At 41.9% G+C, this 12651-nt stretch overlaps 1 protein-coding gene across 6 annotated transcripts in view; it reads left to right on the top strand.

The window, feature by feature from the left end:
- Positions 1–12651, top strand: part of IL6ST (interleukin 6 cytokine family signal transducer) — a 477893-nt gene that overhangs the window by 191079 nt on the left and 274163 nt on the right. For all 6 annotated transcript variants that reach the window (XM_069222264.1, XM_069222292.1, XM_069222274.1 and 3 more), the window contains one exon: positions 6115–6194. In XM_069222264.1, the coding sequence (XP_069078365.1) occupies positions 6115–6194 (80 nt within the window). The remainder of the gene's footprint in view (positions 1–6114; positions 6195–12651) is intronic.

Below are 12651 nucleotides of genomic sequence, written 5' to 3'. Positions count from 1 at the left end.
TTTTTGTGGTTGTTGTTGTTTTACAGATGGTGAGCGACCCCTTAGGCAAGGGTCGCTCCCCTGGAGGGGCAAATTGTATTTAGGCAATTTCTGCCGCCTTTGGGGGCAGATCGGCCGATTTTAGGTCAATCTGCCCCCAAAGGGGGCAGAAACCACTAGGCACCGGGGATTTTTTTTTTTTTGCCCCAATGTCACGTAAGGGGAGCGACCCCGTAGGCAAAGGTCGCTCCCGGGGAGGGTGGTTGGGGGGGCGGGAGATGGCAAATTTATTTTAGGACATTTCTGCCCCACCTGGGGGCAGAAACATCTAGGCGCCAGGGCTAATTTGTGTTGTGTGTTTTTTTTCTTTTAGAGATGGGGAGCGACCCATTAGGCAAGGGTCGCTCCCCTGGGGGGCAAATTGTATTTAGACCATTTCTGCCCCTCTTGGGGGCAGATTGGCCGATTTTAGGTCAATCTGCCCCCAAAGGGCACCGGGGATCTTTTTTTTGCCCCAATGTCACGCAAGGGGAGCGACCTCGTAGGCAAAGGTCGCTCCTGGGGGGGGGGGGGGGGGAGATGGCAAATTTATTTTAGGACATTTCTGCCCCACCTGGGGGCAGAAACCTCTAGGCGCCAGGGCTAATTTGTTTTGTATGTGTTTTTTAAATTTATTTTTTTATAGAGATGGGGAGCGACCCATTAGGCAAGGGTCGCTCCCCTGGGGGGGAAATTGTCTTTAGGTCATTTCTGCCCCCCTTGGGGGCAGATCGGCCGATTTTTGTTAGGCCAATCTACCCCCATGGGGGCAGAAACCACTTAGGCACCAGGGATTGGTGTGTGTGTATGCATGTGTTTTCTTTAGGGAGGCAGCCCCTTGGGTAAGGGTCGCTCCCCATGGAAGCACATTACTTTGGCCATATCTGCCCCCCGTTGGGGGCAGATGGGCCTATTTTTGGAAGGCCCATCTGCCCCAAGGGGGGCAGAAAGCCCACCAGAGGCCAGGGAAGTTTGTTTTCCAAAAATAAGAGGGTGGGGGTATGGCCATACCCCCACCCCAAATAAATGGGGCCAAAGTTGTTCTTCCCACTAGTGGGCAGATAGGACAATTACCACTGATCCACACCCCGGGGGGGCAGAAAGTCTACTAGATGCCAGGGAATTTAAAAAGAACAAAAAATATTGGGGTGTTGGCTACCAACCAGTATGGGCCTGGTTACGCCCTCACCTCAACTGAAGGGGGTAACAGTCTTTCAGCTCTCCCACGCACTCTAAAACATCTTATCCCACAGCAAGCAAGAAGGCATTTGATTATTTTGGGTTTTAGTTTTACATTTGGGCCATGAGAACTTGGCTTACTCTCAAAATCGTCCCACTTGGAATGGTGAGGCTGCACTTTATGGACTTTGGGACGCTGCCATGTAGAAGAAGCCACAAGACCTAGACACATCTGAAAACTAAACATCTGGGTGATTCCAGACTGGTGTGTTTCACATGCACCCGCACCATTTCTGTACCCACAATCCCCTGCAAACCTCCAACTTTGCTGGAAATCACACATTTTTCCCACGTTTTTGTGATGCAACCTTCCGGAATCTGCAGAAATCCACAAAATTCCTACCACCCAGCATTGTCTCATCTATACCGATAAAAATTCAGCTGCACTTGTCAGCCTAAAACTGCCCTTTTGGACCCCCTTTGTTCCCCCTCAATATCGACATGTTTCTGGCTCTTCCCTTTCACAAGCACTTGGCTTCCCCTAGAAGGCTGCTGAGCCCAGGACCAAAAATGCAGGCGCCCACCTGCAAAAACAGGTAGTTTTGTATTTGATAATTTTGATGTGTCCACGTTGTGTTTTGGGCCATTTCCTTTCGTGGGCGCTAGGCCTACCCACACAAGTGAGGTATCATTTTTATCGGGAGACATCGGGGGGACATAGAATAGCAAAACAAGTGTTATTGCCCCTTGTCTTTCTCTACATTATTTCCTTCCAAATATAAGAGAGTGTGTAAAAAAGACGTCTATTTGAGAAATGCCCTGTAATTCACATGATAGTATGGGCACCCCGGAATTCAGAGATGTGCAAATAACCACTGCTTCTCAACACCTTATCTTGTGCCCATTTTGGAAATACAAAGGTTTTCTTGATAGCTATTTTTCACTCTTTATATTTCAGCAAATGAATTGCTGTATACCCGGTATAGAATGAAAACCCACTGCAGGGTGCAGCTCATTTATTAGCTCTGGGTACCTAGGGTTCTTGATGAACCTACAAGCCCTATATATCCCCGCAACCAGATGAGTCCAGCAGACGTAACGGTATATTGCTTTCAAAAATCTGACATTGCAGGAAAAAGTTAGAGTAAAACATAGAGAAAAATTGCTGTGTTTTTCACCTCAATTTCAATATAATTTGTTTTCAGTTGTTATTTTCTGTAGGAAACCCTTGTAGGATCTACACAAATTACCCCTTGCTGAATTCAGAATTTTGTCTACCTTTCAGAAAGGTTTAGGTTTCTGGGATCAAGCATTGGTTTCACGCCCATTTCTGTCACTGACTGGAAGGAGGCTGAAAGCACAAAAAAACATTAAAATGGGGTATGTCCCAGTAAAATGCCAAATTTTTGTTGAAAAATTGGGTTTTCTGATTCAAGTCTGCCTGTTCCCAAAAGCTGGGAAGCTGGTGATTTTAGCACCGCAAACCCTTTGTTGATGCCATTTTCAGGGAAAAAACCACAAGCCTTCTTCTGCAGCCCCTTTTTCCAATTTTTTTGAAAAAAACGAAATTTTCACTGTATTTTGGCTAATTTCTTGGCCTCCTTCAGGGGCACCCACAAAGTCTGGGTACCTGTAGAATCCCTAGGATGTTGGAAAAAAAAGGACGCAAATTCGGTGTGGGTAGCTTATGTGGACAAAAAGTTATGAGGGCCTAAGCGAGAACTATTCCAAATAGGCAAGAAAAGGCCTGGCACAGGAGGGGGAAAAGGCCTGGCAGCGAAGGGGTTCAAAGGGTGTGGTCCAAACACCTTTGGCTTCACAACTACACTGCTGACTCAGTTTGTTATCCCCTTACCAGTAAGAGTCTCTTCCAGCCTATCAATGTTATCCCATGCTAAGTTAGTGAAGACAGGAGGCTGAATGTCGGCTGGAAGAACAATTTGCTCATTTAAGGTAGCAGCAGGTTTCTGAAGACACAAGGCGGTATTATTTTCTTCCAGTTGTGAGTATGAAATCCCATGACCAAGTCTGTTTTAGAGTGCAAATTATTTCGGCATTGCCTTTCATATGCCTTTTACAGCATATGGGAGCAACAATTGCTTGGGGGGGGGGTTTCTTCTAGCCATTTGTGACTTTATTTATAATGTCCTGACTGAATTATCGCATAAATGAGATGACCCTTTTGGACAGCTTTGTGTTTTCTGGATCGCCAGTCAGAAGTCCTAATAGGAATCATTTAAGGTAATCAGCCACTGCAAATGAATCATATCAAGTCTAAAGGATGATAGGGCCATGGTCTTGATGTCAAGGTTGTTTTAATCTTTGTTCTTATGTGCAATAATGTTTGATCAATGATCTTGTTCATGTCTGTTGCCCTAACCTTTAAAACTGATAATTCTCTTTTCAAACTCTGGTTTTCTCTTACAGTGTCCTTTAGCATGACACTATCCGGTTGGGCCAATAATTTTCCTTTAATGTCTGGGAATATGTGGAAGCTTCACCGAATTCAGAGTCCAATTTTCTTATAATATGCTTCTTAGTTGATTTGTCTATTCCCTGTATTCCTCTGCGTGTCATGAGGGTTTCAAGCCTTTCAGTGAGAGTCGTCATACTTATTACCTCTTTGTTAGGAATAATCACATTTCTAATGTATTGAAATAGTTCATCATATGCTTCATCTCTCATATTTTTGTAGTGATCATAGGTTTGAATGCTAGATGCATGATTTTTCCTCCTTTGGTTTAACCCTTGTATAGTTCCTATAACAAGATGCATGATAATGGGCTTCTGCAGCCACTATGTCCCTGCTACAAACTGCTAAGATCTTTGAATCACAATTATTGGTTGCACTCTCGCCTTTTGTCAGCTCGAAGCTCCGTTGCCTTGATTAATTTCTCATGTGTTGATGTTAACTTTTAGCATTTTACCTTTCCACAAAATATACATTCTTCAGCATATACTTTTGACTTTAATGATGTTCTTGTGATTAAGTGTTTATTCATGCACTCACTTGTTCCAGCATCATCACTGACACTTGCTTCAGCTTTTTGCCTAATTGTCTGTAAATCTCTCTTCCCAGTAAAGAGGCACCTGCACATTCTGTGGTAAAATACTTAGGGAACCGTGTTGCTTTCCACATTTCTTGCAGTGTCTAAAAGTGGAATGTGATTCCTTACTTCAACTTTGCCTCTAACAAAGTTTTCCATGATGAGTAGTCCTCCGGCCTTGTCAGTGTAACTCCATTTTGGAAATTTGACCATAACTGAACTGTACACTGGGGATCTGAGGGGGTATGTGCTTGTTTCAGTCTTCTTCATGATGCTGCACAGTCATTCATCACCAGTTCTGGAAAAATAAATCAATTGAAAAATGTATACATTTTACTTGGTGTACTTAATATAATCATAATTACTATTAGAATTATCTGTCTATATAAAATAACATTTACTGTAATTGTAATTTTTCATACCTTTCACAGTAATAAAATTGATTAAAAAATGTAATTTACATCAAAGTATCTTGGGAGTGGAGTGGTAACTCACAAAAGGCAAATAGCTATGACTTGGTGTCACATATTTTCCATCTATAGACGTCCATACCTTGCCAATAAATCCTATTTAAGCCCATTTCCCCAAATGGTACAGATAACTTGGTTTGGCTATTATGGGTGATCAGACATGATGGGCTTCGTGTAAGCCACATCACCCAGGAGTCTGGTACATTTTAAAAATATGTGAGAATAGTAGGTTTCCCTGGGTGTCGGCCTACCGCAGGACCAAATATTGCATTTGCAACAGTCCAGGGTGTTTATAGTTTGGATCCCTACTGAAAGCCATTAAAAACCATCATATGTCTGGCATGCCACACACACAGAAAACTACTGGGAACACATCGGTAAGTCCTTGGCAGGCATATATTTTAGCTCGAGGAAGACTGAGTGTCTTTGAAAAAAATGTGTAGATGTTGAAAAATGGTTGTGGTAGGTTTCCATGCTACCCCGGGCGACAAACTGCATCCAAAAAACAGGCACTTTAAATGGCATTTCATTCTCCTGTGGGCACCCTGAACCCATAACATATGTATGTAGTAGGCTCCCCTACACTCTGGAGACCCAGAGAAACACAGGTTGGGCTCAAGCCCTCACAGGGATGCCCTTCTGAATGAGGGAGTCTTAGGGGTGGGAGGGGTCATGTTAATACTCTAGCAAATGTCAGTTTCAGCTTGTTTTGCCAGCCAGTCAGAGCAGTGAAGATCAGGCTTGCTTCAAAATGTGCCTTGGGTTGTACAGAATTAGAAAATGCATAGTTTTAATACTTTTCAAATAGTTCCAGATTTGATATCAGTCATTAAATAACAGGCACCATAATGAGTGGTTCTCCCACAATGGAATGGTCTGATTTAATGTAACATGATTGATAGAAAACTTATCAATATTTGGTATGGTCAGATTCCTTCCAGACATTCAGGCAATATTTTCGTGGTTAGCCTTCCTTAATTTAAGTTTTTCCTTTTGAGAAGTATAACAAAATATTGAGCAAATAAATTAAACTGTATTTTCCATTATATCTTCCATCTGCAAAATGATACTGATGTCAAAAAACAACTATTTTATATGGATGCACAAAAGCAAAAAGAGGTACTTGGGTATGCTGTTATTTTGAAAATAATCTCTGTCACAAAGGTGCACAAGCACCCTGCCTGTGAAATGGTTAAGTAATTACATACAGATCTGAACTTTAATAAACTTTTTTTTGTGCAGCTATTGAACTGAATTTAGAAGCCCTTTTTAAATATAGCCGCAATTCAGGGAAGAACCTATAAATAATTTGTTGAAGTTGAATGAGCATGAAGTTATATAACAAAGGAAAACTAAGGATGTAACATTTGCAGTGACATGAGTTGTTTATTTTCCATCAGAACCTGCAAAAGGACCAGATTTATGGCGAGAGGTTCTTTCAGAGTCGGAAGGAAAACGGCATCTTCGTCTAAAATGGAAGGTAATTAATATCTTTTTTTTTTTTTTTTCCTGCAAGGATTCCACTTCCAAGGGCTCATTACTGTATTTCTCCTCACAAATGTTGCCATATTCTCTCAAACCCGTGTTTCAAGTTTTGCTGTTGGTTTCATAAAGTACTTTCAAAATGATCCAGTTGGTATAGCGCATTTGAAACATTTTTAGAGTCATTAAATTTAATCAAAGGTTTCAGATGTGTGGAGTGCTGTTCCTTTTTGTTGCAGATGAAATAGTCTGAGCACATTGCGCTTACTTGTCATTAAAAGGCACACATCTTTGTTCAGGTTATGTTTTGTTATGTAGGGATTCTCAATCATTATAAAATATACAATTCTTGGCCTGGAAATTTCCTGTAATTGTAATGAAACTAAATGATGATAAAACTTGCTTTTATTAAGCAAGTAATGTTGTCAGAGTTGAAATCTTGTCATAAGCACAAGAAATCCAAGTTGATCTTGACCTCATCCTGCCACGTGAAATCTAGCAGGAGGGCGTTAAGATAAAGATTGCATACACACAGTGTTTCCTGAATTTAAACTGATTCAACAGTTGGTTCTAGTGTTGGCCCAACAGCAAATAGCAGCCTTTAAAGAGGCTACCCTGCAGATCTTGGTGCAATTCTCGCTGCCTGTTGTGCACTTTTGTGCCCCACAGAGATCTGAAGTGGATTTCAGCAGGTGGGTCTGTCCCCATGGGACTTGTGGAGCTCTCCTGTCCCTTACCGACTCTGGCTTATACCCTGGCACTAAAGCCCACACCACTTCCTTCTGTATAGGCGCCAACACAAACTGCACCATCGCTGATAAACGATTAGATCCCTACGGCGATCTCTGATCACGACTTGACATTGGCCTAACTTGGGCCTATGTCACACAAGTAAATTACAGAAGCGTAACTTGTGGTTATGCAGCCATATTCCATTCCAGTACTGCTGTACCAGCAGAGGATTTACTGTATTTTTGGTTCTGATTCGGACCCAATGCAAGAATCAGCTACTGTTCCTCAAGACACTGATGATCTGGAAGGGCACAGGTTGCTACCCCCTCATTAAACTGAGGATTCCTTTTATGCAGACTTACAGTAGGCTGGACACATATTGTGAAATGGAGCTAGACTCATATGTCACCAACGGAAGAAATCACTTCATTTTCAATGGTACTTTAGAGGGAAGCTGAAGCGCTAGAATTGCACTTGTTCACTACAGAGACGAAACAAACAGATTGACTGATCTTCACTGAGGGCTAGTTTAATCTGAGCTGTTATTGCCATTAAATGAACTCTTTAGTGAACTCCTTCTGGCTACTTGACCTAAGCCATGCTCAAACCCACGAGTCAATCATCCCGTGGCTAGGTGACATAGTCCGGTCCCTGGCGACATGGACTTCCTATCTAAGCACCCGAACGGAAGATGCTGATTGTTCAACTTTCAACCAGTAAGGTTGCTCCAAATTCCTTTCCTGCAAATCCTCTGGATATTGAATAAAAAATAAAGAGGTACATGAAGTAGATGCTACAAAAAACAGCGCAGAGGATCTGAGCTGTGAGACTGAACAAAGAGTATGCACATGTTAAAAAACAGTGTTAGATTCTTGGCCTTTCAGTTTGTTTAAATTTGTTCTCACAGACTATTGCTAATGCCACCCTTAATAGATTTAAATTGCATTATGTAGATCCTTGTCTAAGGGTCCAACTTTCTTACCTTATCAGTCCCCAGTTTCATCTTATACTTGCTGGACTAGTGATCTCCATGCATGGAGACTGAACGGTGGCAGATAATTGTTTGACTTTCCGACCAAGGTGGACCATATCATCTTTGCAGCTAGACACCCTTTCACAAAGTTGCACTATGCTGTGCAATGGTACATGTTGCCTGGTGTCGTGAACAAAACACTGACTTCTTAAAAGCCAAACTGTCTAATGCTGTTTTCATTGTACTTTTATTACCCCAGCAAGACTTTGCGGCAGGCACAGTGATAGGTCACGCGTTGGGCCATTCAGCCTTTCTGTGTTTACCTGACCTACCATTTGTTTAAGGTACATTTTTATAAACGGTGTGACTAATGTTTCCGTCCAAACCATGTATTGTTCCCCAGTGGGATCTGACCGTGGTCGTTTCTCATGTTCATGTCCTTGAAGCCAGTGTACAACTATTCCTTAGGGCTTTTGGCACTTAAAATCGTTGTCCTCGTTGTGCTTATGTTTTCATGAGTAAACTGCAGGCACTTTCAGTTAAACTGTTGTGCAACAACACCTTTCCAGATAAATTGGTACTGAGGCCACTGGCTACCTTTGTCCAAAGGTTGTGAGTTCTTTTCACGTTGGCCACGCAATCGCTCTGTAAGTGTTTTTGACCCACCTAACAGCTCAAAAATGGGAGAAAAATTCTATTACTTGTACCCTAAGAGGGTGCTGGCCTTTTAAATCAACGGTGCAAAGGACCAATATATGAATGATCGGCTCTTTGTAGGGCTTCCTGATGCAAATAACAGCAAGGTGGTGCAGAAGTGGTCTGCCTAGGTACAAAGTCCACTGCTTTGAATTCTGCTATGGAAGAAGCATCCTCTGGAAAGCATGTAAACTCATCTTACTAGCTCTAGTACAGTGGCTTTGGCTAGAGGTGTGCATGTTTTAGGCATCTGTCAGGTTGTGAAGTGGAATTTGGTGCATCAGTTTACAAACCCTGCCAAGACAGTCTTGTTAGGCTGGAAGGTCACTTCGCTCGCTCAGTTCTGCAGGACTTACTTGGTCGAAGTCCACTCCCCAGACCTCTCACCTTTGTGAGGTACTGCTTTGGTATCTATTTTAAAAGTGAGGAATATTGAGTTAGAGGGTATTCATAAGAAGAACAAGTTAACTTTGGTGACACTCTTTTTGGTGGATAATTTATCTAATCATAGATTCTTCACTTTTGGAATATCCCGTAGGCCAGCCTAAATCTGGAGAATGTGTCAGCAATATTCCTGAGTGGAGGGAGGTAGCGCTATGTGAAGCCACTGTAACTCCATAATGCTTGAAACTGAGAGTGGAGCCCACATATGAGTGCTGCCCCTGTGCGCTTCGTTAGTTTTTTGCATCCTTCTCCTCACGTACCCTAAGATGCATGGCGCAGAACAAACTGAGGCTGTACTGAACTTTTAACTTGGGACCTTTGCAGATGTTAGGCCACAGTACAGAGAAATAGAAAGGAAGTGAAGAATCTGTGGTTAGAAAGACTATCTTTCACTTGATGTAAACAGTGTACATCATTGTTTAACTTTTTGTTTTCTATCAGTATTACCTGTATCAGCTTACTTAGATAGAAAATGTAAGGCAGTTGGCATGAATAATTTATATTCTTTTGCCAACAGCGAGGTTTAAATTGCTGTGCCAATTTTCTAAACTTGTAATATCAACTTTAGTTTGTAAAGGTTTTGTTGAAATAAGGAGCATTTTTGCTTTGATTTATATGCTGCTTATATACATCAGTCATTGCTCTGAAGTGGCATAGGTAACCTGTATAGTGCACAAAATTCTGGATGAAAGAAGCACCGGAATTCAAGCCTTTGAGTCTGTCAGTGTACATGAGATAGTATGTATCAGAATCTGTAAGGTAGAATCAAGGAGGACTTAAACAAGTTGTAGAATATTTGATTTATTAAGGTTTCCTAACATAGTAGTAAATGAGATGGGTTTCCCATCAGCTGCCTAAGATGAGCTTAGTGAAAACAGCGACTAAGGCATAAAAATGCTTATGCGATGTTTTGAGCAATTTTGGCTTATTATCAGTGTTGAAAGCCATAGCTGACTGTTATGTTGTGTGCATTTCTACAGTGCAGCTGTACATTTTGTGTGGTCTTGCAGTGCCTTCAGAATAAGGGTGCCTTAGTTGCATCATTATTAGCATCCCCATTGACCTGAGTAATGGGTATGTTACGTTGTGTGTGGGTTTTGTAGAGCACTATATTACTAAACAGTGTCTTGGCGCTGAGGGTGAGTATGAGAATGAGGCATTATAATCATTGCATGTTTATTGTTTAGGGTACATTCACCTTTTTTTGTAGTTTTGAAATAGAAGAATGTGGGTCTGTCATCATAGACTGAACGTTTAGCTGCAGTGCCTGAAAATGCTTGACCTCAGTCTACATAAGTGGAATTTGAGTATGGTCAGAAGTCTAGCTATGGAAGATCTCCATGTCTGAGGAGTGGCTAAGAGTTTAAACTGTTTTTATAGAAAGGGATCAAGGCCCTTGAAAGTAAATGATGTTGAACATCAGGTAGAGGGATTTAAACACAGCTCTCTTGGCGAAGGGAAACCAGTGAAGGGTGTTCACAGCCTTGATGGCTGAGGAGCGAGTAGGAAGAGCTAAGGCAAGTCACACAACCGTGTTTAGCCACCGCAAGTGCTGAAAAACGTAGTATGGAGCACCCAGAAATAGGGGTGCAGTAATCAAGCTTACTAAGAATAATGGATTGTGTGACTGCTGAGCAGGAAGAAAACTGGCTGGAAGGAGCTAGTATAGAAAATGAGAATTTGTTATGGTTTTGCAGTGTTGTTAAGATAGCAGAGGTATTTTTAATATTCTTGTGGGGTTGATGACTTCATGCATCTTTTTGGTTCACTTTACAAGATTACTGATGTAGAAAAATGCCTTAATAATTCTAGAACAAATCTTTTGGCAGTGTAAATGTTAACTATGCTATGTGTCACTAAAAGGTTGTAAAGTGCTTGGTCACACTATGCCCACAGCATTGCTGCAGTAAATAGCTATGATAAATAAAAATAAAAGGGTAATTGTAGGATCAAGATGTAGTTACACAGGTGGCAGAAGCATGACCATCTTATTCTAGATCAGTGCAGACACTGTCTTCAGTCTAGATCTTTTCATCTTTAAAACATGATTGAAACAAAACAATTAAAACACCCAGAATGCATCAAGCTACCCTACAGACGTTTAGGAATGAAAACAGTAAGGACCTTGAGGCAATGGTGGAGGGGCACTCTAGAAGGCAGCTTGTTTCACAGGTTGAAAAGTCAGTAGTGCAAAAAAACAGTTAAAACCCAGAATCCTTGGAACAGATGTACAACATTATCCAGTAACTCTTCGATGGGGGTAGTGGGAAAGGTAGAAAATCGGAGATGTACAGATCTCACTAAATAAAACAACACGAGTCACCTCTTACTCTGGTTAGTTAGGTTAGTTCTTTGCTTTTGGACTGCAGTATTCCTGCAGGAGGACATCAGCACTGTAATAGGCTAGATTTAGAAGCATGGGCGTAGGAAAATGCCACTGTTGGCATGGTTACCCCCTAACTTTTTGCCTTTTGTTGCTGCCAACCAGGCCCCAGCACCAGTGTTCTTTCCCTAAACTGTACCTTTGTCTCCACAATTGGCACAACCCTGGCACACAGATACCTCCCTTGTAAATGGTACCACTGGTACCAAGGGCCCTGGGGCCAGGGAAGGTCTCTAATGGCTGCAGCATGTATTAAGCCAACCTAGGGAACCCTCACTCAGCACATGCACCCTGCTGCTTCACTGCTTGTGTGCGCTTTCCAGTGAAGATTTCTCAAAGGAGAGCACCCCAGTGAGATCTGTTTACTTTTCTGTTTGCACAAGCCCTCTCAAAAGCTGTGAACCATTTGGTGATGTCATCACCATCTTCATATTTAGTTACAATCCCTTTAGGGATTTTCAACATGTCAGGAGAATCTCTGACCCTATTTATGTTGCTGCCACCATTGATAGGACCTAAGCCCATCTCTTGTCTTTCCCTTTCTATGGCTAGGATCTGTCTTTCCAAAGCCAATCTTTTGACCATCCTGGCTAACAGGAGGTCATCTTCATTGAGGCTGCCCTCAATGCTTGCAGAGCTGTTGGACTCTCCTGTGAGAGAAGCAACATCTCTGACTATCACTTGTGGAGACAGGGTTTGAGAAACCCTGGGCTCCCTATCTAGGACTGGAGGTGGGAAATCCTCCACATCACTAGCTTCCCCCTCTGGGAAGGTATCATCAGAGGGGTTATTTGTAGCAAACTCTGCCAAGAGCTCCCGGAGCTGTACTTTGGTAGGGTTTGAACCAGTCTTTATCTTTTTTATTTTGCAGAGAGACCTTAACTCTGACATCCTAAGATGCAGGTAATGGGTGAGGTTGAGTTCCATCACTATCTCTTCTGCAGCAGACATTATGTTTCTAAAAGTTGGAATACTTTTTAAGAATCTAAAACTATCTCTAGAACTTAATTCAAACTTTTACAAAACTTTTAAACTCTAAAAGAAATGCTAACAGGGACTAACACAAGGCCCTAGCAGGACTTTTAAAAATTTAAAACAATAGCTCAAATTTCAAAAATCAGTTTCTAATGACAATTTTTGGAATTTAGTCGTGTGATCAGGTATTGGCTGAGTAGTCCAGCAAATGCAAAGTCTTGTACCCCACCACTGATCCACCAATGTAGGAAG

The sequence above is a fragment of the Pleurodeles waltl genome, chromosome 1_1 (assembly GCF_031143425.1).
Source record: "Pleurodeles waltl isolate 20211129_DDA chromosome 1_1, aPleWal1.hap1.20221129, whole genome shotgun sequence".
In the NCBI taxonomy this organism is placed as follows: Eukaryota; Metazoa; Chordata; class Amphibia; order Caudata; family Salamandridae; genus Pleurodeles; species Pleurodeles waltl.
The sequence above is the reverse complement of the archived record's forward strand: the minus strand, read 5'-3'. Positions and strand labels throughout refer to the sequence as shown.